We start from the raw sequence: 22,827 nt of genomic DNA, 5'->3' as shown, positions 1-22,827 counted from the left end.
ACTAGAAACAGGTATATAGTGAGATACATTTTTGGTCACTGTACTCAAAACAATAAACCAGATTCTGACAGCAGCTAAGAATATGGGCTCTGAAGTTATACTACCTAGATTCAAATGGAGGCCCGACAATATACCAGTTATATTACCATTGGCAAGTTATTTGTCTTCTATGGACTTAAATCTTCTTTCCGGAAAATGATAGTAATAATGGTAACTATCTCAAAGATATTTTAAAATTAAATGAGTTTATATAAAAACCCTGCAGTGGCTTCAAGTATTATTATTATTACTAACAATTTTCTGAAAGTAGTTCTTAGGAAAGCTTGTTAGTTCAATACCCAGGGCTCTTAAAAAGAGAATAAATACAGACACTACCAGGTACAGGAGGTAAGACCATACACCAAACTCTTCCTTGTCTTCCTTTGCCACCTCTCTCTTCTCCCCCCTTGATTAAGTAAGGGTAGGAAGTGACATGGAGCAGGAGACTTAACCTCAAGACAATTCTATTTAGAAAAGCAAAAGAAGTGATTGGTAATAAAATGGCCAGGTATATGTGATATAGGATGCCTTTTAAATTCTCTGAATCTCATTGCAATTCAAGCCGTTGTTTCTCAGAGAATAGGTGTTTATGGTTTGTACCTGTGGTGATATGATGGCCTAAATTATTTTTAGAATTCTATCATCATGTTTTATTTTCAGAAATCTTTATTTGCTTTTGGCTTTTCAAAGAACCTGTAAAAAAAAAAAGAACCATAGGCTCTAAAGCATAGTATGAATCAAACTTGAGTGAATCAAAGATGGTGAAATTCAAAATTTGCCTGTCCTCAGTTTTTTCGCCTCATCTAAACCGATGTTAAAGTTTCTTCTCTTCCTTCCCATGTGCTATCTAACAGCAACCTCTGGGGTTATTCTAATTGTTATGACTGCCACCGACACCGCTACAGTGTCTCTGTGGTGGGCATTTCTAGAAGACAATGTCTCTCCAGGGCATTCCTCCCTATATGACAAGACAAAAGCCAAAGGTGAAGTATAGTGAAACACTGATTAGCGGGCCCATTTAAGTCTTGTCATTACACCTTTCTTACAAAGCGAATCATTTTTCTGTACTATCAGAAATTTCCAAACTTTGGGCTGTAATTTCGGCTCTTTATAATAGTTCTTGAGGGAAATACTCCCATGGTTTGCTGAGAAACCAGCTCTTAGGAGCAAGATGAGGTTCTTCACGCCCCGATTACGGGTGGGATGGCCACAACGATAGCTGCTCATAGTAGGTGCTGAGAGCCTGAGAGCAGTGTAACGGGAGACAGGGCTGCGGCCAGATACCACATCCTGAAGACAGCAGGGTGCTCAGCAAGCCTTGAACAAACCACAGCTTTGAGTAACAGGTCTGCGCTTCGCTCCTAAAGGCAACCACGGGCTTGGGTGTGCACTGAATTGGATAAAAAAGGGCTTCTACTGCTCTCTCTCCTTTTGGAGAAATAAGTATCTTTTGAATGTGATGCTCTAATGTGGACTACGTAAGGCATGTCTCCTCTCACTGCGCACAGCCTCCCAATGCCCTGAGCTCCTGAAAAGGCCGACTGGAGCCAGTTTAGACACTAGCTTGGACAGCCTGAAATAAGTGTCTAACTGAAGCACAGAGGTGCAGGTATAACTGAGTTGTCCTGCATCCTGTGGGTTCTGGCTCTGAGGGAAGTTAATAAGGGACTCTTAATCCTAACCCCAATAATCTACGTGAGGCGAAGCTCTTGTGCACCCCTGCTGCATCCAGCTCACCACGGATTGACCACAGGCCCGCCCTTTGAACCCATTCTTACTGTACCGCTCCGATGAATTCTGGAGTCAGGGTAAAAAACACAGTTGATACACAAGTATCTCAAAAGCAGGAAACTTAGCATAAGGCAGGACTTATATTTTGGGGAACTACTCTAACACCTCAAGGAGTAAATCATAAGGGTCAGAGTAGAACACTTAGAAGGCCAGTATTTGGCAGATGATATAGGAAGTAATTAGAAATGTTAGGCAAGAGCGTTTGAACTTGGATAATAAAAGCAGAACTCTGAAGAGAAGACGGATGGGAAAATGTACGAGAAAGAAAGAAAACTATTGGTGACCTGAATGTGAAGAGTCCAAGGGGCCACTTTTGCAGAGAACTTGTAATTCTTAAAATGCTTGCCTGATGAGTTATATTTTTGTTTTTCTAGTATTGTCTGACATCTAAGCTTTTCTACCAATTGCAGCATTTCCTAGTGTCTTAGATAAACAGAAATGAAAATTTCCTTATATTTCAATTAGGGAACTCAAAATCACTTAAATCATAAAGAATTTAAACTGATATTGATGGGATAAAATTAGCTTCATGAAGTCTGAAGTTTTCAAAGATAGAAAAACTTTCTTATCATTGATGTTTCAACTCTTTCTCTCTCTCCCCCTTCCTCTCTCTGAAATCAATAAAGATGTTGAAATATATCTTTATTGATTTCAGAGAGAGGAAGGGAGAGGGAGAGAGAGAAACAAACAATGAGAGGCATGGATTGGCTGCCTCCTGCACAGCCCCTGCTGGGGATCGAGCCCGAAACCCGGGCATGTGCCCTGACCCAGAATTGAACTGTGACCTCCTGCATCCTAGGCTGATGCTTAACCGCTGAGCCATGACCGGCTGGGCTTTTTTTGCTGTTGTTGTTAAAGGCACTGCAGTGATGAGGTTTGTCTCGTTGATATTTCTATCTGTCTATCCCTCTCCCTTCCTCTCTCTCTAAAAATCAATAAAAACATATTTTTAAAAATAATGACACAAATTCCAGAGGCCAAATTACTCTGCCATCGATGGCCATGTAACCCTGGTTGAGTCACTGTTCTTAAACGATGGCAACCATTGCAAAGATAAACAGCAGCAAACAAAACTCACACACTAAGGTGGTTCTCACTTAGGTTTAGAGAGAAATATTAGCAAACACTAGGGAGGATTTATTCAATCAACATGAAAAAAGGTAAGCATTGGGGGTTGAGAAATGGCCAAGTACTTCTATTAATTTTAAATGAGGACTTACTGATAAGGTACTCAGGCTTCATGAAACTAGACTTGTGTTCCCATTCTCAGACTTTCACTGGTTTAACTTCCCAAGAAAGGGTAGTGTGTGTTGCAGGTGTGGTTCCCCAGCTGTATACACTTAGCTTTCACTTAGTTACTAGTTCAGGCTGGTGAAACAATTCTATACATAAAACTAGCTTCACAATTCTTTATAGCATAATATAACTATTCATTTTTTGCAAGGCATATTTGGTCTTCAGATTCTAACACTTTCTAGGATTCCCCAAATCCATTATGAGCTGCTCCAAACCAACTTTAAATCTGAATGGAGGCAGCACAGGGCAATTCAAAGTTGAATGAGCTGGTTCTCAGTAACCAAGCTGGGACCCAAACCCCTGGGTGCGGTCTGTGCTTACAGTGTGCTACGATAGGCCTCACTTCTTTATCTTGAAAAAGAAGGGCTTATATCCATAGGTGATCATGAAATTCTATTCTAGCACTACGATATTTGATTCTAGTGAGCTTCTCTCAGTAAGAAAACTTTGAGTTTTGTTTCCCTTTATTCTTGGTAAAGATGAATTGCAAATAAGCCATCCACAGATGATTTTACAGGTAAGTTTGTACCAATATTTTCTTGGGTCAATATGGAATGGTTCCCTCTACCACTGTGTTGTATAAAACTAACTACCCATGGGGATTAAACCTTTGAACTTCAATCAAGCATGCTAATAAAGCCAGCTGACGTGTAAGTGGGTCATAAAATAATCACATGGAAGCACGGTATATATATGGTCCACCAACTTCCTCTTGCTACAGAAATAGAGATATTAGGTTTTTTTTTGTGAGGGGAAGGTAGTTGCTACATTTACTACAACTATTGAATTTCGACAACTGCTTTAATTCCTTTTTTTTTTTTACCACTGTCGTCGGTATCATGCAAGAATCTCTTCATACTGACAAAAACTGAAGGATACTGAAAGAGTGATGACCAGAGAACTTTAAGTCTGAAGTTTAGCATCACCACCCTGAACAACAGAGCCTTGGTTTGCATAAATTACTTTACAGGTAAGACGGATCACTTACTTTTAACTTAGAAGTTAACTCTGTAAAAATTCTAACAAATCTAAAATGTTTAAATTTTGAAGACGGATCATCAAGAAAGGTAGTCAGCATATTAATTATGTAATCATTAGTAACTAAAGTTAGAGTTGTAGAACTTTTTTCATTTGTCCGATTAGCAGAGAGACACTGTGTACCTGACTCAAGACAGACACTATACCGAGGGGAATGCAGACTTGTAGACACTTTCTGGAGAGCAATTCTGTATATATAAGATGTGATTTTCATTTGATTTCTTAAGCTCAACAGTATTTTCCAAAGTTTAGAAAATGATTATCCAGTAGTTTTATAATCAAACTTTATTTTTAAAGGAGAGGTACACAGTATATACAAGTTTGATGTTTGGGAAGCTAAAGATGTGAACTAGTTGTCATTTGTTACACTGAAGTTCTAGAGTCTCAGTGTCGTCCGTCTCATAATGCTAGATTCTGTGAAAGTTGTTTACACCTTCCTTCTGTTCTGAAGCATATGCTAGCGTGAAACAGAAAAGCAAGGCAATGGTAATGAGTAATATGAGATATCAGATGCTGTATGAGGTGGTCTACTTAAAAAAAGAAATACTACCTATTAATACAGAAACACTATTATGTGTACAGATTTTAGTATATAATGTATTATCTACACAAGGCAGGGGGTTAGTGTTTTTCTTTACTATCATCATAAAAGCAAGCTCTATTCCTTATGGAAAATAAAAACTACTTTGATTAGATAAATTTTTCTTAAGAAATAAACTGGCTTATTTCGCTTTCGAATCGACCGATTTGTTACTGTTTAGGTTTTATACAATTACAACAAGCCACTGTTTTATACACTAACTGCAACCAGATTCCAATTTGCCAGGTGGCAGTGGATTCAGATACACTAACTGTGAAGCACATGGACTATTCTCTAAATAAAAATTGCAAGTAAACAAAATAAAAGACAAAGACATTGGTAGACATTAATTAAGTGTCTCAGTATAATAACCTAAAGACACTGCACAGCCCTCAAGCTTTCAAGTCTTTAGGTGGGTATTATTTCATTTCAAAATTATAAAGGGTTTTTTTTCAAATATACTATTTCTGTAATCCAAGAGGCAAAAATATAACCATGATTCTAAAGAGGGATAGAGAACAAAATAGCCCTGAGGGGCTGGGAGGCGTATAAGAATCTCAGAAGGCAGTGTATGGTAAGGATTATGTTTATCAAAAGAGAGAATATGGTTATAAAAATAAGACTGAGAACCCCCATCCTAGATTACAAAAGAACGAAGAATGTGGTGCCTAGAAAGTTATGGTGAAAAACACAAAGAAACGTCGCTCATTCTGAATAGAGCTCATGATCCTTATCTGACCCAAAGAAATGAGGATATGGAAAAAATAAGAATGACAATTTGTATGTGACTCTTCAACCCTTCATGTGTACTCTTTGAAGAAAGATTTAAAAATAAGACATAAAAAAGCAAAAATAACACCTGCATTTATGCTATGATTAAAACAGCTTCTAAGAAACATCATATTCTTTGAAAACCCAAGATACTCAATGACACACAAAGACACATGAGGGCGCTCTAACCAACAAGCACAGCAACTACAGTTTTGACATAGAATTTGAAATTAAACTTTTCATTTAAGTATAACAGCTTAGCATTAAATATTTGAGATAAGAAATTTCTGATGACCTTTGGTAAAGACCCTGGGATTTTGGTGTTTATCCTTAGTTACTACACTTTCTTTCTGTTCAATTCAGACCCTTGTCTGAGTATTTGTTTATGTGGAATTATGAAAAGAGACTCTTCTGATAGTATTAGATTATGGAGAAGTGCTTTAACCTACCCATGAAAAGACACCATTTTGAAAAGTATTTGTGTACAATTAAGATGATAATTAAAGATCAGTCTTCTCTCTATTAATGTGCCCACAAAATGCTTTTGCAATACTTTCCTTTGGCCAGTATGTATTGCTTGAATGCGCCTTAAAATTTTTAAAATTACCTTTCTAGGCAAAAATCAATTGTTTTTTTACAAATTGCTTTACAATCAATATAAGGACTATAAATTCCTCCAGTATAAAGTGATAAAACTCAGGTATTTAACTATTTGTATCAAATTTTGTTTTTTAGACAGAGGCACTTTCCACAACAATCAACTTTTTTGCTTTTATTTCAACTGGACAACTGTGATCAGAAAAGGTGAGAAGGCACCTATACTTTCTCTTTCCATCCAATATATTTATGTTACTATTTTATCCAATGCTTTTTAAAACATAAAACCACCATTCACCTTCTATAATTTTAATATTAAATATGGCGGGGGGCAGAGGGATGGGTGCAGGTGGAAGACGGTATAAGGGGAATAAAAGTTTAAAATAATATCTGCAATTCTGTTCTAGCTCTTGCGACAAAATTCAAGAAAATCTGATATAAATGAGTAACAACTCGACATGTATTCGACCATCCATGATCTCTTCCATGGCTTTACCAATCATTTATATCTTCCTTTGTATCATTGGCCTCTTTGGAAATTTTCTCTCTCAATGGGTATTTTTAACAAAAATAGGTAAGAAAACATCAACTCACATCTACCTAGCACATCTTGTGACTGCAAACTTACTTGTGTGCAGTGCCATGCCTTTCATGGGTACCTATTTCCTGAGAGGTTTTCAATGGGAGTATCGATCAACACAATGCAGGGTGGTGAATTTTTTGGGAACGCTATCCATGCACGTAAGCATGTTTGTCAGCCTCTTAATTTTAAGTTGGATTGCCATAAGCCGCTATGCCACCTTAATGAAAAAGGACTCTACGCAAGAGACCACTTCGTGCTACGAGAAAATATTTTATGGCCATTTACTGAAAAAATTCCGCCAGCCCAACTTCGCTAAAAAACTATGTGTTTACATATGGGGAGTTGTACTAGGCATAATTATTCCAGTTATCATATACTACTCAGCCGTAGAGGCTGCGGAAGGAGAAGAGATCCTGTGCTACAACCGGAAGATGGAACTAGGGGCCATGATTTCTCAGGTTGCAGGCCTCATCGGAACCACATTTATCGGATTTTCATTTTTAGTCGTGCTAACATCATACTACTCTTTTGTCAGCCATCTGAGAAAAATAAGGACCTGTACATCCATTTTGGAGAAAGATTTAACTTACACTTCTGTGAGAAGGCATCTTCTGGTCATCCAGATTCTCTTGATAGTTTGTTTCCTCCCATATAGCATTTTTAAGCCCATTTTTTATGTTCTACACCAAACAGATAACTGTAAACAACTGAATTATTTGATAGAAATAAAAAACATCCTCACCTGTCTTGCATCAGCCAGAAGTAGCACAGACCCCATTATATTTCTTTTTTTAGATAAAACGTTCAAGAAGACAATATATAATCTCTTTTCAAAATCTGATTCAACACGTATGCAACCCTGTGGTTGACTTCTGAATGGAAAACACCACCAAAGAGAAAAGTGTTCATATGACTCTATTGGGAACATGAAACTGCATGATCAACAGGTCATCACTTGGTTGGTAACAGGCACCGAGAAAACCTCTTTGGTTTAATTTATACTGAAGGTTGAGATGACAGAGACTTTCAGAGGCCAAAGTAAGCATATTGAAAGGATCCTACTGCAAATGAAATCAACAGGCCATTTTCTACTTAAACTCAACTGTGGATGCTTCTGTTCATAACACAGCATTTCATGACTGTGTTATGCATTTCAAGATGCAAACGGTGTACGACTTTTCTGCTTTCTAGTAGCTTGAATACAAGGGCCCCTCTATGGATAGTGTTTCACTGGTAACTTTAAAAATGAGTAAAAGAAAAAAGTGAGTATGAAATTTCTTCACTTAAGTCCTATCTAAATGTATGAATGATATAGTGTAAGAATCCAAGGTATTAAAACACATTATTTATTTGGTATCATCTGGCTCACGTTACAAGAAGTAGTATTCGTTGATTTTAGTATTTATTAAGCAGTTGTTATTTATAAATACGCTTAAATATTTGGATTAGGCTTTGTTAAAATAAAAAGGGAATACAACATCATTATATGTCAATCTCCATCACATTTTTTGTATTTCCTCTGCATTTAATAGAAATAATGTTGTTATTAATGACAAACAGTCCTGGCACGTAGATATGTTCAATTAATTTGTGAAATGAATGAATGAGTGATAAGGCAGTGTAACAGCATCACTGTTGAGAGACTGGTGTCTGGAGTCCCTGGGTTCATTCTTAGCTCCATTTCTTATTTAGCTGGACAGCTGTAGGCAACCTACCCGCTTTAAGTATTGATTTCTTCCTTTGCAGAATAGAAAAATACTACACAATTCATAGGTACTATTATTAAATCAGATGATGTTACCATTAATGAGTAGCTACCTTTACTAACCACTTGCTATGTGCCAGGCATTCTTCTTATATGCTTTACGTTTATTATTTTAATTATCACAACCCTAAAGTATGTCAATTTGCTGATGAAAAACTAAAGTGCACAGTTAAGTAAGTTGCCCAAATTTTCTCCAATGTGTAAGTAAATATTTAAAGACTAAGCATTTCTTAACGGTCATTTCTTTCTTCCATGTAATCTTGTCAGCAAGTCAAATGATGGTGACTATATTCTGTATTATATATGTTATAATAATTATTTTTTAAAAATCTATGTTTTATCTTCCCAAAGAGATCATAAGCACCTTTGGAGCTGTAGTGTGTTTTCTATTTCTACTCCCATGGTACTTGCATTCTCTGTTCAGATAAGAACCAAACAAAAAGTTGAATAAAAATGAAGTTGAATATACATTAATTTCAACCTGTTACTTAGTGACTGCTTAAAGACTCATTTATTCTCTACATAGTAATTTCTTCACTGCTCAGAAAGAAGTTTCAAGTAAGTTCACACAGCACTTCCAAGACTTTAAACTTACAGCAAGTTTTGTTCCTGAATTAAAAAATGTAGAAACAATTTGCTGTACAGAGTCCCCAAGGGCCATGTGATCAATATCACTAGAGCTTTTCCCAACACATCTGCATACTTTTAATTTAAAAAGCATAGAAAATAAACAGTAATTTTTTTCTCCTTTTTTACTTCAATGCTTAATTGAGAGAAGAAAATGTTGAGAGAAAAGGCTGAAAAAAACACATGCTGGCTTTGAATGTTTACGTCTATTCTTTTATAGTAGCAATCTGATTTCTGGCCGATTAATTTGCAGAGACAAAGGCAGACGTGGGAATTGCAGGTGACTCCCTGAGTGCTGGCTGTAAACAGAGGTGTCCAAGCTAGTAACTTATAGACATAATCAAAGAGTAGTGCAAAGCTGACCAGGACAGTTCCTGAGACACACAGCTCTTCACAGTTACACCAGGAGTTTTATTCTTATACAAGTTTTCACACCAAAACTCATTAGATTAAGAAGAGCTGAGATTTTCAATAGTTTTCATTTAACATAAGCTACACTGTATTAAATCTCACTGCACTTAGGATTTGAAATATATATATCTTCTACAAATCATTATTTTAAAAAGTCACTTTACATTGCTACTACTTTAAAGAAAACATAAAAGATATTGACAAAACAGTTCCCTACATTTAAAACAGGCACAAATAGTTATGCTATTTCTCTTTAAGTTGCTCATTTGGACAGAAAACCCCTATTTAATTCTCTGTACTGAGCATATTAAATTCACCATGTTTACCTTTACACCACAGATGCTTTCCTAAACAGGTGATTGCAAATCACGTTGAATTTTTTGTGTAACTGAAGAATTGGCAAATATTTTATATGAAATAATCACTTTCTAAACTTACCCTAACTTTAAAGTGTGCATTTGAGAAAAATAGTGTTTTTAATGTGCCTGTGAGTTACAGTCGAACAATTTCAGAAACCCCACATTTTGATTTAGGGCAACAAGATTTTGTCTTAAAACAGGCCATGACAAATGTTTATTTCCCCTTTTATCCTTTCCATAGACATACCTCCCATTAAGGCAAACTTTCAAACTATGAATCAGGAACACAAACCATTAAGACTAGACAAGTAAATTTAAGATAGAATACTCAAGCTGGAAGCGAGTTTCTACTCCCTGGGTAGAAGGAAAAATGCCCATCCCATTCTGATTTGGTAAGGACCCCCGTGGCCTATCCTTGGGCCTGCAGGCTGCAGGGTGGGAGATGTTATGACAAATGTGGGAAGATAAGCTAAAAGGAGATCTTGCTTGGCAAACCACAAGGGGAGCACAGAGGGACACTGGCCATATGCCAAGCACTTCAATCATGCAGCCTAATGCTGTGGACCTTCCTCAGATCGCCTCCAAAGTCAAACTGAACTGATATTAGAGGGAGGAGTTCCTACAGCCAGAAAGGTTAGACACTGAGGAAAACTCGCTTCGGCTGTATCATACATGCTTGCTGCCCCTGGCTCAGAAGGAGCAGCATGCGAAAGGATTCACATTTGATAAGCAAAAGAAACAGTCCTTCTTTTCTTTAGAAATCAAGGAGTTGACTGGTTTTGAAGGCTGGGGTAGGAGAAGAGAAGCATAACAGTTAGGCGGGGGTGGGGAGAGATTAACCAAAGAATGTATACGCATATCTGCACAACCCATGGACACAGACAATAGTGTGGAGAAGGCCTGGGGGTGGGGCGGGGTGGAGGGGCTCAATGGGGAAAAACGGGAGACATCTGTAATACTTTCAACAATAAAGATAATTTTTAAAAAAAGAAATACAAGGTAAATTTAAGATGATTTTATAATTCATGAGGCTTTCCAAAGTACAATTATTAAAGCCCCACATTCAAACTGAACATGCATATTATGCTCAACAACCTTCCAAAAGGAAATGCAGATGATTACCCAGAGTGCTTTTTTATGATACCGGGCGGGGACTTTTGGGAGCTGTGGTAAGGGATGTAAAAGAAACGTCAACAACTGAGAGCAATAGAGGAAGAGCTACTATAAGAAATCCACAATGCCATGGCAACCAGTACGATATGATGAACGCCCATCTATAAGAAAGTCTGGCAGGAGCAGGTGAAAGGAGAACTGAGACGAGAAGGGGACCAGAGAGCAGCCAGGCGTGTGCATGGGTTAGCGAGGAAAACCATTTAAGGGAAGCGTATGAAGAAATGCTGGGCGGAGGCTTCTGGCTGTGTCTGTGTGATTGGGGTTTTTGCACAGTTCTGAGAATTAAAAACTGAGTCCCCAAACCTCCTGGACACAGGCCCCACTCAGAATAGACAGCGATTGTGTGTAGCAGTCTGCATTTAGAGAAGCTGCTGAACTTCAACTTTAGTTATTAAAATTGTGCATCAGTAGGTCAAAGCCACAGAAAGGTGTGAGGATTTCTTGCCTCCCCACACCCCGGTGATGCACTGAGAGGCTGTTTCCAGGAGTTAGGAGAGACCAAAGAACCCCACCAATGCTACGTGCTTAACAGAACCAATGCAGGCACGGCAAGGAGCCAGGAGCTGCATTTACTTTGACAACTGTACCATTTCATTCTAAAGCACTTTTAATTTAGGGGTGAGAGGAAGGAAAGAGAAAAACATTGAAACATAATGAAAGTGTTCACATCCTTTCACAAGAAAAGGAGTTGAATAAAAGAGGTGACAGAAAAAATATAGGAATTTTCACGCATGTGTTAATGAATGCCTGTAGGGGTCCTTTCCCCCCCAGTTTTATGTGAAATTGCTTCTCCAACAGCAAGCCATTTCCACTACAGGTCATGCGGCATCATAAACTCAAATTTAACTTGATATAACAAAAATTTTTACTCAGTTATGATGATTTCAAAAAGAAATGCCAACTGAGTAAAGAAAAAAACATTATTAATCAAAATAATGCTAGGATCTTTGGTAAACCTAATGCTTTCAGATCAATGCCAAGAGTTATAAGAAGGGGGAGAGAGAGAGACAGGAGGAGAGAGAGTGGGAAGATGGGGAGGGAGAGGGAGAAGGAAGGAGGGAGAGACTGAGAATAATCTTGGCTAGATATAACAGGTGATTAAATAATCTAAATTTTCTAAAAGGAATGAAACATTGCTCTTCTATTTTCCTTACTAAGTACAAGGAAAGAAAACTTCAATAAAAACTTTAACTACAAAAAAACCAAAATCTACATACAAATGAAATCTACATACATTCAAGTCATTGACTATATATCTGAATGTGAAGAAAAGCTAATAGGCTGTTTTATTAGCAAAAACATTAACATATCAAATGAAATTTTAAATTATTAGCCATGTGAAATGTTCTGTTATTAAAGTTTTATAATGACCACTACGTTGGAAAACCCCTATAACAAGGTCCTGAATACAACTACTTTAGGCTAAGTTACCAACATTATATTAGCAGATCCTGTTGACACAACCTTCAAAATATACCTGGAGTCTATTTCTTTACCACCTCCAGTGCTACCACTCCGGTTGGGCTCCTGTTTCCTTGCTTCCACCCCTGAGGCCCTATTCAATGTAGTATCAACAAAGGAATGTACACTTGACCCTTGAACAACACAGGTTTGAACGGCGCCGGTCTGCTTACAGAATTTTTTAAAATAAGTACAGTAGGCCCTTCTGTATCCAAGGGTTTCGCCAACAATTGAAACAGTTTGTATTTCCAACTGGGGTTTCCCAACTGTGGATCAAAAATTTGTTTTCAATCCATGGTTGGTTGAATCCATGGATGCAAAGGGCTAACTGTAGAGTCAAGTCATACCTGGATTTTTGACTGTGCTGGGGAGTGGGTAGGGTCAGTGCCCCTAACCTCCACAGGCCAATTATGCTCCCACGGTAGTGCCTTCGCAGTGGCTTTTCCTTTTAGCGAGGACACGCTTCCTTCCGTATCAGTTAGCCCACTGTCTCTTCTCCTTGGAGTCCTTACTCAGATGTCATCTTCTCAATGTGGCTTGCTTTGATCACCCTATTTAAACTGTAGCTCTTTCTCTAGCAGGCCCTATTCCTTTGGCTACTCTATTTTTTCTGCAGCCCTTTCCACCTTCTAACCTACTATGTAGCTGACTTATTTATGCTCATGGACTAGTGTCCGTCTCCCTGAACTAGAAGTCAGCGCATGGGGGCAGTGATTATCTTCTGTTTTATTCACTATGTAGCTCCAGTTCCTAGAATAGTGTCTGACACACAGTAGGCACTCAATACGTATTTTCTGGATGAATGTCTTAAGAAAAATACACCCAAATTCAAAATTACCAAGTAGCTAAATGTGAGTATTCCATTTACCCATGCACAATGTATAAATTTCAGGAACCCAAACATAGAGAATATCATTAATATGTTCTTTGTAGTTTGAGAATTACTTTGCTCTTCCCTTCCTAAGAATGTTTTTGGGTGCTTCCTCAAAATTATTTGGTACGTACCTTGAGATAATAAACTAACTTAATAAAACCCAATGTTAATCTTGAGCCTTTGCACACACTGATCCTTTTGCTGGAAATGTCTCTTGTCTCCGTGTAACTACCCCATGACTCAAGACCAGGCTCAAATGTGACCTCCTCCATGAAGCTTCTCTGACTTTATCTTTTAATGATATTTCCCACCTTCTACCTTGGACAATAATTATTTGTTTTGCCTGTCTGTGAAGATGGCCACAGACAAGTTTTCCTATCCTTGTGTATATATGCTGCTCCTGTGACCAAAAGTGCAGTCTGTTTTCCTCCTCTTGAATCCAGGCTAGCCTTGTGACTTTTTGACTAATAGAAGGTAGGACAAGACACCATGCCAATTTTGGGCCAAGGCTTCAAGGGGCCTGGCAACTTCCATTTTTGCTCTTTTGGAGGTAGAGAGAGAGAGAGAGATATGCTGTGAATGAGAGACTATGAAGCAGGCCCAGAGAGAGAGAGAAAGAGGGAGAGATGTCGTGAATGAGAGACTACGAAGTGGGACCAGCCAGCTCCCAGCTGTTCTAGTCACTTCAGCTGAGATGCCAGAAAAGTGAGCAAAGCCTTCATGGATACTAGCTGTGCTGCCCCAGCCAACAGCCTGTGAAACAGAATCGAGGAGGCCCCATCAAGCTCTGTCCAAACTGCATAACTGTGAGCAAAAGAATGACGTCACTGAGTTTTGGTTTGAAGTCACTGAGTTTTGGTTTGTGTTGATCTACAGCAGAAAGTAATAGATTTAGTAAGACCCTAATAGCTTTAGGGCTCCAAGTGCAGTATTCTGCATGAAGTATGTGCCCAAATATTTGAATAAATCAATCAGAATGTAAATGAGAAGGTGAAGCCAAATATAACTACTTTGGGATTTTATTTAGTTTTAGGTTGTCATGATATCAAATGCCATGGCGAATCAAAAGCTGACTATATTGATGAAAGTATTACAGTAGAGTATGTTGTCAATCATTATCTATTATATGATGTTGATATAATTAGCTTTCAAGAACAGAATTCAAAATAAAATTGCCTCTTGAGCAAAGGCATTTTTAACACAATGCTATTTATGTGAACAGAGAATCTGTTTTACCCATTTAAGTTTTCAAATGGTCATTTTTGTCTTGTATATGTTTTATATATACACAAAGAGATATATCCTACTTTGTATATACACACTTTCTGATATTAATTAAATGCAAAAGAATAACAGGGCTACCACCGTGGAGACTCTCCCCCCTCTATCCTCCCACACTTCTCATGCTCTTTGTATAACCGAAGGGCATTGCCTGTTGATAATAACAGTACCATCTTCCTATCACCACATTTGAAAAGCATAAAGGAGATATTTCACAACTAATTTTACACTAATGTGTATTTTGTACATTTCTCCAATGAGTTTTCATTTGCTATTATAACATGCTACTAGATTGTTTTGGAATTGCTTATGCTTTTCCTCAGCTTTTAACACAAGAGTTTCAGTTAAAATTTCCCAAACATTGTAGAAAATTTAACTCTACTTGATTTTCTTAACCATTAAATACATGGAAGAAACCAGGCCTTTGATAATATGTCTTGAGGGAAGAAGAATACCACGTCTGTGGATGCTGTGGGTTAGAGAGAGAGGCCCATGACAAAATAGCAGAGCACTGAAAGTGGACAAGAGGGCCAAAGAGACCTCAGAGGCTTTTAGTGATTCAACACCTTGGAAGGGGTTGGGGTTCAGGAGAAAGGCCCACTGGTCTCCTTTCTTGCATGTTTCCATGTTCTGCCTGACACTGTTAGGAGCCAGAGACTGACAAGTCTCATGAACCTGTTACTGGGATCAAACATGCAGAAAGACTGAGTAATGGTGCTATCCATATGCCAAAGGGTACACACACTGTATTACATCCATAATTATGATTTCAGACTATTTTTTAAAAACTACCTGCAAAGAAAATAAAATGCTGACTATTTAACATTGCAACGTTACAAAAATATAGGTGTATGATGAACTTTTACTATATAAACCAAATTCTCATTCCCCTCCCCCTCAATTAACTTAGCAAAGAATGCCCAGCTGGGCGTGGCTCAGCGGTTGAGCATTGACCTAGGATCTAGGAGATCGGGGTTCGATTCCCAGTCAGGGCACATGCCAGGGTTGCGGGCTCAATCCCCAGTAGGGGGTGTGTGGGAGGCAGCCGATCAATGACTCTCATCACTGGTGTTTCTCTCTCTCTCACTCTCCCTTCCTCTCTCTGAAATCAGTAAAGATATATTTAGGGGAAAAAAAATTACTTAGCACAGAATATTGTTTGCTTTTTTTCTATTTGTTGGTTTTTTTTTTGTTCCTTTCACACATACATGATAGTAAAAGAATAACAGAATTTTAGACTGCATGTACATTTTAACAAAAATAAGGAAACAAATGATAAGAAGTGCTGCTTTAAGAATTAGTATAGTGATTCCACAAATATAAAGCAGTTAGGTAAGAATATTAAAGAAATGATCAGAAATTTAAGTCAGTTTCTCTTCACAAATGTTAAAATTGGTAATAAAAGTGACTTACCTTGCCTGGCCAGCGTGGCTCAGTGGTTGAGCATTGACCTAGGATCCAGGAGATGGCAGTTTGATTCCCAGTCAGGGCACATGCCCGGGTTGTGGGCTTGATCCCCAGTCGGGGGCGTGCAGGAGGCAGCCGATCAGTGACTCTCTCTCATCATTGATGTTTCTGTCTCTCCCTCTCCCTTCCTCTCTCTGAAATCAATGAAGATTTATTTAAAAAAGAAAACAAAAGAAAAAGAAGTGACTTACCTTCACATCCCTGTGAATTATGTTATTATCATGACAATAGCGTAGAGCTTCCAGTATCTGTCTCATGTAATGACTGTAGAGAAACAAAAGAAATATAAAACTGTAAAAAACCTTTTATTTTTGAAACTTAATACACATTTGTCCCTAGTTGGTAACTCCCACCTTCATATTCGCTGCCGATGGACACTTTTCACTTGAGTAGAGAAGACTGGTGGATTGTGAGGCTGAATAATGAAATGTTGGCAGACTCATAAGCCTATGAGCTTTATGAAGAAATCACGTGTTCTATATTTTCTAAGATAACTAAGTCAAAAGAATTTCACATAGTTCGTAAGTGAAACAGCTTTGCAAACTAAAAATTCAAGCTTGAAACATGAAAAACTCTCTAACTATTTTCTGACTCTCAGTTAATACTACTGTGTTACAGTGGATTGCTATTAAGTGAACAGTGAGTGCTTAGAGGGACCAGAGGACTAAAGGGTTGTGAGCCTTTTGCCTGCCAGCAGAGGCTGGCTCTCGGCCTTATTTCCATTTAGTTCTACGGGGGAATTTAACATGAGGGGAGAACCTCTTTATGCCTACAATTTCTTTTTGCAACATTATCAAGTTTTTAATTGGGGCATCCTTGACCAAAGCAGGGCTTTACTGGGCCTAAGTCCTAGGAAGTCAGACTCCTCACGTGGCGAACAGGGGTCGGCTAAGGCTCCCCACCGGGTCCAGGAGGAGTTAGCAGCAGGAAGAACAGTCCTTAAGAAGTGGTAACAGGATCCACTAGCAACAGGATGTGACAAGAGGATGTGGAAAGTATGAAATGTACCAGTTCTGTAGGGCTTTATGCTATTGTTGCACTGTTCAGCTTGAATATGTGCATTTGGTCTTTGCACACCCAGTAGGTGTGCCTCCAGGTAACAGGAAGAGCATCGAACACAGACAGGGATCTGACTCGCCTCCCGCCATCCTGAAGTTCTTCTGTAACCCTGCTATTCTTTTTGAGTCTTTTCCATCTTCTCTCTATTTTCACTCCCTTCATTCTTTCTCTGTTTTCCTATCATCCCTCCTCCTTTCTTATTTTCCCCTTTATCTTCCTCAACCAGCCACGACACAGAAATGCTATATACTCAACATTATTTACCGTATAGTGTTTACTGGATTTTTATTATCTTTCCAGATCTTATATTCCCCGCCCTTTAAAATAAAAAAGAAATAGTTTAATAGTACTCACAAATGACCTTGTGTGTGCGCTTGTGACTTGACCAAAAAATAAAAATAAAAAAAAATCCCCACTGCTGCTTTAAATTAAAATAGACTTTGCCATCAAGTTCCTCTTTGGTTGGTATTATCTACCAAACTCATAGGAATGTCCCTCTAATTAAACATATGCATTAGTTCATGCATTACAGTTGATCAGGAGGTTCCATTTTAAAAAAGGCAGGAAAACACACAAATCTAGACTTGGTTCCTATACTTCTTGTCTCCTCATAAGTGGGCTCTAAGCGGAGAGCTAGGCCCATGCAGTCCTTAGATGTTCCATTTCTCTTACTTTGCAAATGTGCACATAAGGAGCTGTGTTCACATACTCTTTGCCTGGGTCAGTGCAGCCTGTAATTAAGTTTCTATTTGAGTTAGGGGTTCTTAACTTGGTGTTGTGACCCTTTCCTGGTCCAAATCAGGCTTTGGAGGATCTGTGACCCCCTCAAATGGAAGAAGCAACAAATGTGGAAGTGCTTTGTGAACTTTAAACCATGCTACAAAGGTGAAGTCATTATTATCACAATAGCACTATTATTGTTAAATTTAGTCAAAGATTTAGAAACAGCCTATTTGTGCACCCAGATGTGAACACAGCTTATACTACACTATGGACTACTTTGGATATATGGTACTAACAGAGACGCTTATATCTTTGGCCTAAAGAAAATTCCTGTCTCAAAGTCTCATGAAAAAAAACCCCTCACTAAATGAGTATTTTAAAATCTGAAAATTGGAGTATTCAATGATTTGACCCAAATATCATACATATCAGAATCTCTGGGGTGTGTATGTGTGGGGTATAATTGTTTTCTCCTCAGACATAAAAGGTTTAAACTGATCTTTCTCCACCTTCCCAGTCATGACCCGGGCAAGCTCTGCATGGGAACAGTGTATAAGCAAGCGGAATAAAGAGAGAACCAAAATCCACCCACATGTTCTAGAGAGTTCCTGACAAAACTTTAATCAAAGAGCTCCAATTCATGCAGCATCATGGTGGCCTGTACTTTCAGAGGGGCTCAGCAATACATGTTTGTCTCCATCTTCCCTAAGGATCAGGAATGCTGAGAACTCTGAGGAAGCAAAGGGTTGGCCAGCAATCCACTCACTTCCTTTGGATGGAGGGATTTCATGGGTGGGGGTGGGAGAAGAAGAAAAGAGAGGCGACTCAGTCTACTTTCTTTGTCAACTCCGGGTAAAAAGATTAATGCTCTCTGATAGGCAGGAGAGAACTTACCTCTGAAAGGCCCTTAATTAAGGATTACCTGTGGTAAAGAGAATCCAGGCTCTTTGAGGCTTGGATGGCTTCCTGGAGGATGTCATGTAAGTTATACAACCCCCTGGGTATACAATGGAGAGGTTTCATATTGAAATGCTCCCTTCTGCATGTGTAATCCCACAAACCTCATGTAGAGACCTCATCTCTTCTGGGCCAGAGGTGCATTTCTGATGTGGGAAGGAATAACACGGGAAGCTGCCCTTAAAGGTCTGGATCTCTTTCTGCTTCAGCTGAGCCTTTGCCTGTATCCTTATAATTATTTAGTAAAGCTTGATACTAAGTAAGAAGATCTCCCTGATTTGTAAGACTATGATTCATAATTTGATCCTGTATGTTAGCCTACTCCATAACTCATCACCCCTGAAAGAACAGAGGTAATCACTAATTGGGTTGTAAGGACTGAACAGTTTTATTTTAGCCATGCTTTGCTGCTCCTCTTGAAGTTCAGCCAGTTGGAGAAAAACAACATTATCAATTTGATTACTTGGTGTCTCAGAGTCTTGCAGTTGGTCTCACTAGAATACTGATGTAAGCTAAATTTCCCATTAATGAATCACAGAATCAGAGAAGAAGGAACAATTAGAAGTCATCTGGTTTAACACTCTAACCAAAAGGAAGGACGCATGTGCCCTTGTTACATGGTCAGTGATCCTCTGTAATAGGGAACATACCTAATAACACTTTCTAAGGCTGCCCCCCCTCTTTTGTCATTTTTAGGAAGGATTTTTAATAAATTCTGTCAAACCTCTCTTTTTGAGGTGTCGCTTGCTGGTCCTAAAGCTACTCTTTTTTGACCATTATGAAAAATTCCTTTTATTAAATCACCACTTCAACAGAAAACATAGGTAGATTTTAAAACCAACAGGCTTTCGCCCGGTCGGGCGCGGCTCAGCGATTCAGCATCGACCTAGGATCCAGGCGATCGGGGTTCGATTCCCGATTGGGGCACATGCCCAGGTTGTGGGCTCGATCAATGACTCTCATCATTGATGTTTCTCTCTCTCTCTCTCCCCCTCCTTTCCTCTCTCTGAAATCAATAAAGATATATTTAAAACCAACAGGCTTTCATCTTGATGTATATAAACATCTACTTTTTCTATAAATCTTGAGATTAGGAGAGACTGCAAGTCACTTCACTGTATGACATCACCTCTATACACTACTATTCTCCCTATCCTGACACCCAGTCCAGTGGCAGGGACGAGCCTGAAGTTAAGGAAAAGCAATATGGATGAGTGGGAACAGAGTAAAAGTGGTACTGGTTTAACATCAACCCTGCCAACATATGTGCCAGGTACCCAGTGTTAATGTGGTTAAAAAAGGAAAAGGTCATCTTCCTCCATCGAACCTCACTATTTTATAAAATCAACAATCAGAATTTTTAGTTTTTCCTACTTGATGCTGCTGTTGAAAGATATCAACACAGGCAAGTACAAAATGCAAGTTGCCTCAAATTCTTGAAGAAATAAATATAAACAACAATTTGCAAAAGTCTGAGAGTTTCATATAGTCAAATAAAGTAATATACCACTATTGTCAAAAGAAAAATCAAGATGGCATTGACTACTTCTGGTATTAAAAATGCTTTTTAATTCTGAAGCATAATAAAGAACACAAACTGAAAGTTATAAGAACTCAAAATAATAGAAAAATGGGATTAAAAACCCTAGAATGTGTTTGAACGACCATGGCACAAAAGAAAAGAGGATATTTAGCCTCAGTTCTACCATGAATATGTCAGGAGTTTAAAGAAGTAATTATAATGTATATAAATTTTCACTTGCTTCTTTTCCCTAACTCCAGTTATACAAAACAGCAGCTATCCCAAATTAAGTATATTCTTTATCTTGTGCTACAGCTATGGCTGCTCCACCTTCTGAGACTAGGGTCCTTGCTCCTCAGCTAGGAGGAGGCAGAGCAATGAAAGTCAAGCCACTCTTGAGCTCAAAGTTGCATTAGGTGGTCTTCTAAGCAAGTGATTTTCAACCATTTTCATCTCATGGCACATGTAAACTAATTACTAAAATTCTGTGGCACATCAAAAAATATATTTTTTGCCGATCTGACAAAAAATAGGTATAATTCTGATTCTTACACACCGGATGGCTACTGTGTTCACTGTTGTCATTGTTTTTATTTGACAATCTACAGGGAAAGAGGTCAGGGCCCCTGACTAAAGAGTCAGGTATTGCATGTTTTAAAAATTCTTGCTGCACACTGGTTGAAAATCACTGTTCTAAGTTGTTTCCAGCTCTATCCATCCATCAAGCATGGAATAGGCCAACAGATCTCAGAGGGAAGGCTGGAAGGAGGGCCGGAAGAGACTAACCAAAGAACTTAAAGCATATATGAATAGCCCATGGACACAGACAATGGACAGGTGGGGGCCTGGGGAGAGGTGGGAAGATGGGTGGAGGGGGGTAAGGAGGGGAAATGGGGGACATCTGTATTACTCTCAACAATAAAAAGAAAAATAAAGAATGATAGGAGGGAGGAAGTTATAATCATTTAGTGGTAACTGTTTCTTAAATGGTAGAAAGTTTTAATAAATTCTAATGGGTTTATGGACTTGAGCCCTGCAATATATCATGGTTGTTGACTAAGGAGGGATGTTGTATCCTATTAATGTATGTACCGCATGTATTAGAAAGGCAACCCACTGGAGTGGTATTTATGCTATGATTGTCACCAAAGCATAAAACTTATTACTCTAAGTCTATAAGCAAGTGGCCCAGTGCATGGCTCCTGTGTTTTTTCATATTTACTCCTTATTTTGAGCCACTAGTTCTTTACAACTTCTCCTCTTAGAACAATGGTCGCCATTTGACTGGGAGATCACACACTGGCACCTGAAGCAAATACATTCAGCAGAAAAATTGTGCATTTATTTCTGTCTCTTTTACTCTTCTGTGCTTTTCCTCTAATTAACTGGTCACATAACAAGTTGCTATCCTTAAAAGGCAAATCAAAGAACTAATGAGGCAACATCTGCCAAAAACCAAAAATCAAACACACAAAGAAAAAGCCCAAGTTTAATTTTACATGGTTCCTGAGCTATCAAATCCCTCCTTGTATAAAAGTCATTAGAAGGTAGGGGGTTGGGAAACTGGGTGAAAGAGGTGAAGGGACTAAGAAAATTGGTAGTCACAAAATAGTCATGGGGAAGTAAGTAGAGAATAGGAAATATAGTCACTAATACTGTAATAACTATATATGGTGACAGTTGGGGTACTGGAAACATCGAGGGGAACACTATGTAAAGTGTATGATTGTCTAACCACTAAGCCGTACACATGAAACCAATACAAAATAATACTGAAAGGAAAAAAAAGTTATCAGAAATGGAACTGACAGCAGTGCTGACGTGAAACTGGAAACTCATATTAATAGATAAATTCATTGTTCAGTATTTTGCATGTCCAGTCACTATTTGGTTCCACTAATGTACCCTGAACCAGGTCTGCTCCCCGTAGGAAAGAGTACCAGCATGCTCTTCGTCAGTTCAAAGAACAGGCCACTTTATGCGGGTTTTTTTTTCTCTTCTCATTTCTTTATTTTACATTCACCTTGACCTCTGGGGAGTTGATACAAATTACATACCTGGCTACGGCTTCACTGTATACAAAACCAGCATCAGCTCGTTTTACGATTTCAAAACATAGATCCGCTCCATCCATACTGCAGAGAAATGTGAAAAAGAATGTAAGAAAAGAGGAAATTCCAGGATAACAACACGGGAAGGGAATACATTGTAACTAAGCTATTAGTTGATTTATAGCTAATGATTGTGATAAATTAGTTAAATCTCCTTTCTTTCAATGAAAATCGGACATAAATTGTAAAAAACATTATAACCATTTCAACACTGAAAATCTACAGGGAAAGAAACAGGAAGAACAAGCAAACGGTATCACCAAATAAGGTATGGAAAACTGACTATACATTTTCTTTAGGTTATCACAGCAAGAGGTTTCAGAAGCGGGCAATGCGGGGGAT

The 22,827-nt window shown here is 38.4% G+C and overlaps 2 protein-coding genes across 6 annotated transcripts in view; one reads left to right on the top strand and one right to left on the bottom strand.

Annotated features, from left to right (window-relative positions):
* CASK (calcium/calmodulin dependent serine protein kinase) overlaps positions 1-22,827 on the bottom strand; it is a 372,464-nt gene that overhangs the window by 169,516 nt on the left and 180,121 nt on the right. For all 5 annotated transcript variants that reach the window (XM_087829368.1, XM_087829364.1, XM_087829366.1 and 2 more), the window contains exons 4-5: positions 22,432-22,509; positions 16,305-16,377 (exon numbers count right to left, since the gene is read on the bottom strand). In XM_087829368.1, coding sequence (XP_087685494.1) covers positions 16,305-16,377; positions 22,432-22,509 — 151 coding nt within the window. The remainder of the gene's footprint in view (positions 1-16,304; positions 16,378-22,431; positions 22,510-22,827) is intronic.
* GPR82 (G protein-coupled receptor 82) lies at positions 6,539-7,564 on the top strand. Its single transcript, XM_087813589.1, has one exon. The coding sequence runs from the start codon at positions 6,554-6,556 to the stop codon at positions 7,562-7,564; it is 1,011 nt and encodes a 336-aa protein (XP_087669715.1). The 5' UTR covers positions 6,539-6,553.

The sequence above is a fragment of the Miniopterus natalensis genome, chromosome X (genome assembly GCF_054644295.1).
Source record: "Miniopterus natalensis isolate mMinNat1 chromosome X, mMinNat1.hap1, whole genome shotgun sequence".
NCBI classification, from domain to species: Eukaryota; Metazoa; Chordata; class Mammalia; order Chiroptera; family Miniopteridae; genus Miniopterus; species Miniopterus natalensis.
This window is presented reverse-complemented; position numbering and strand designations above follow the sequence as displayed.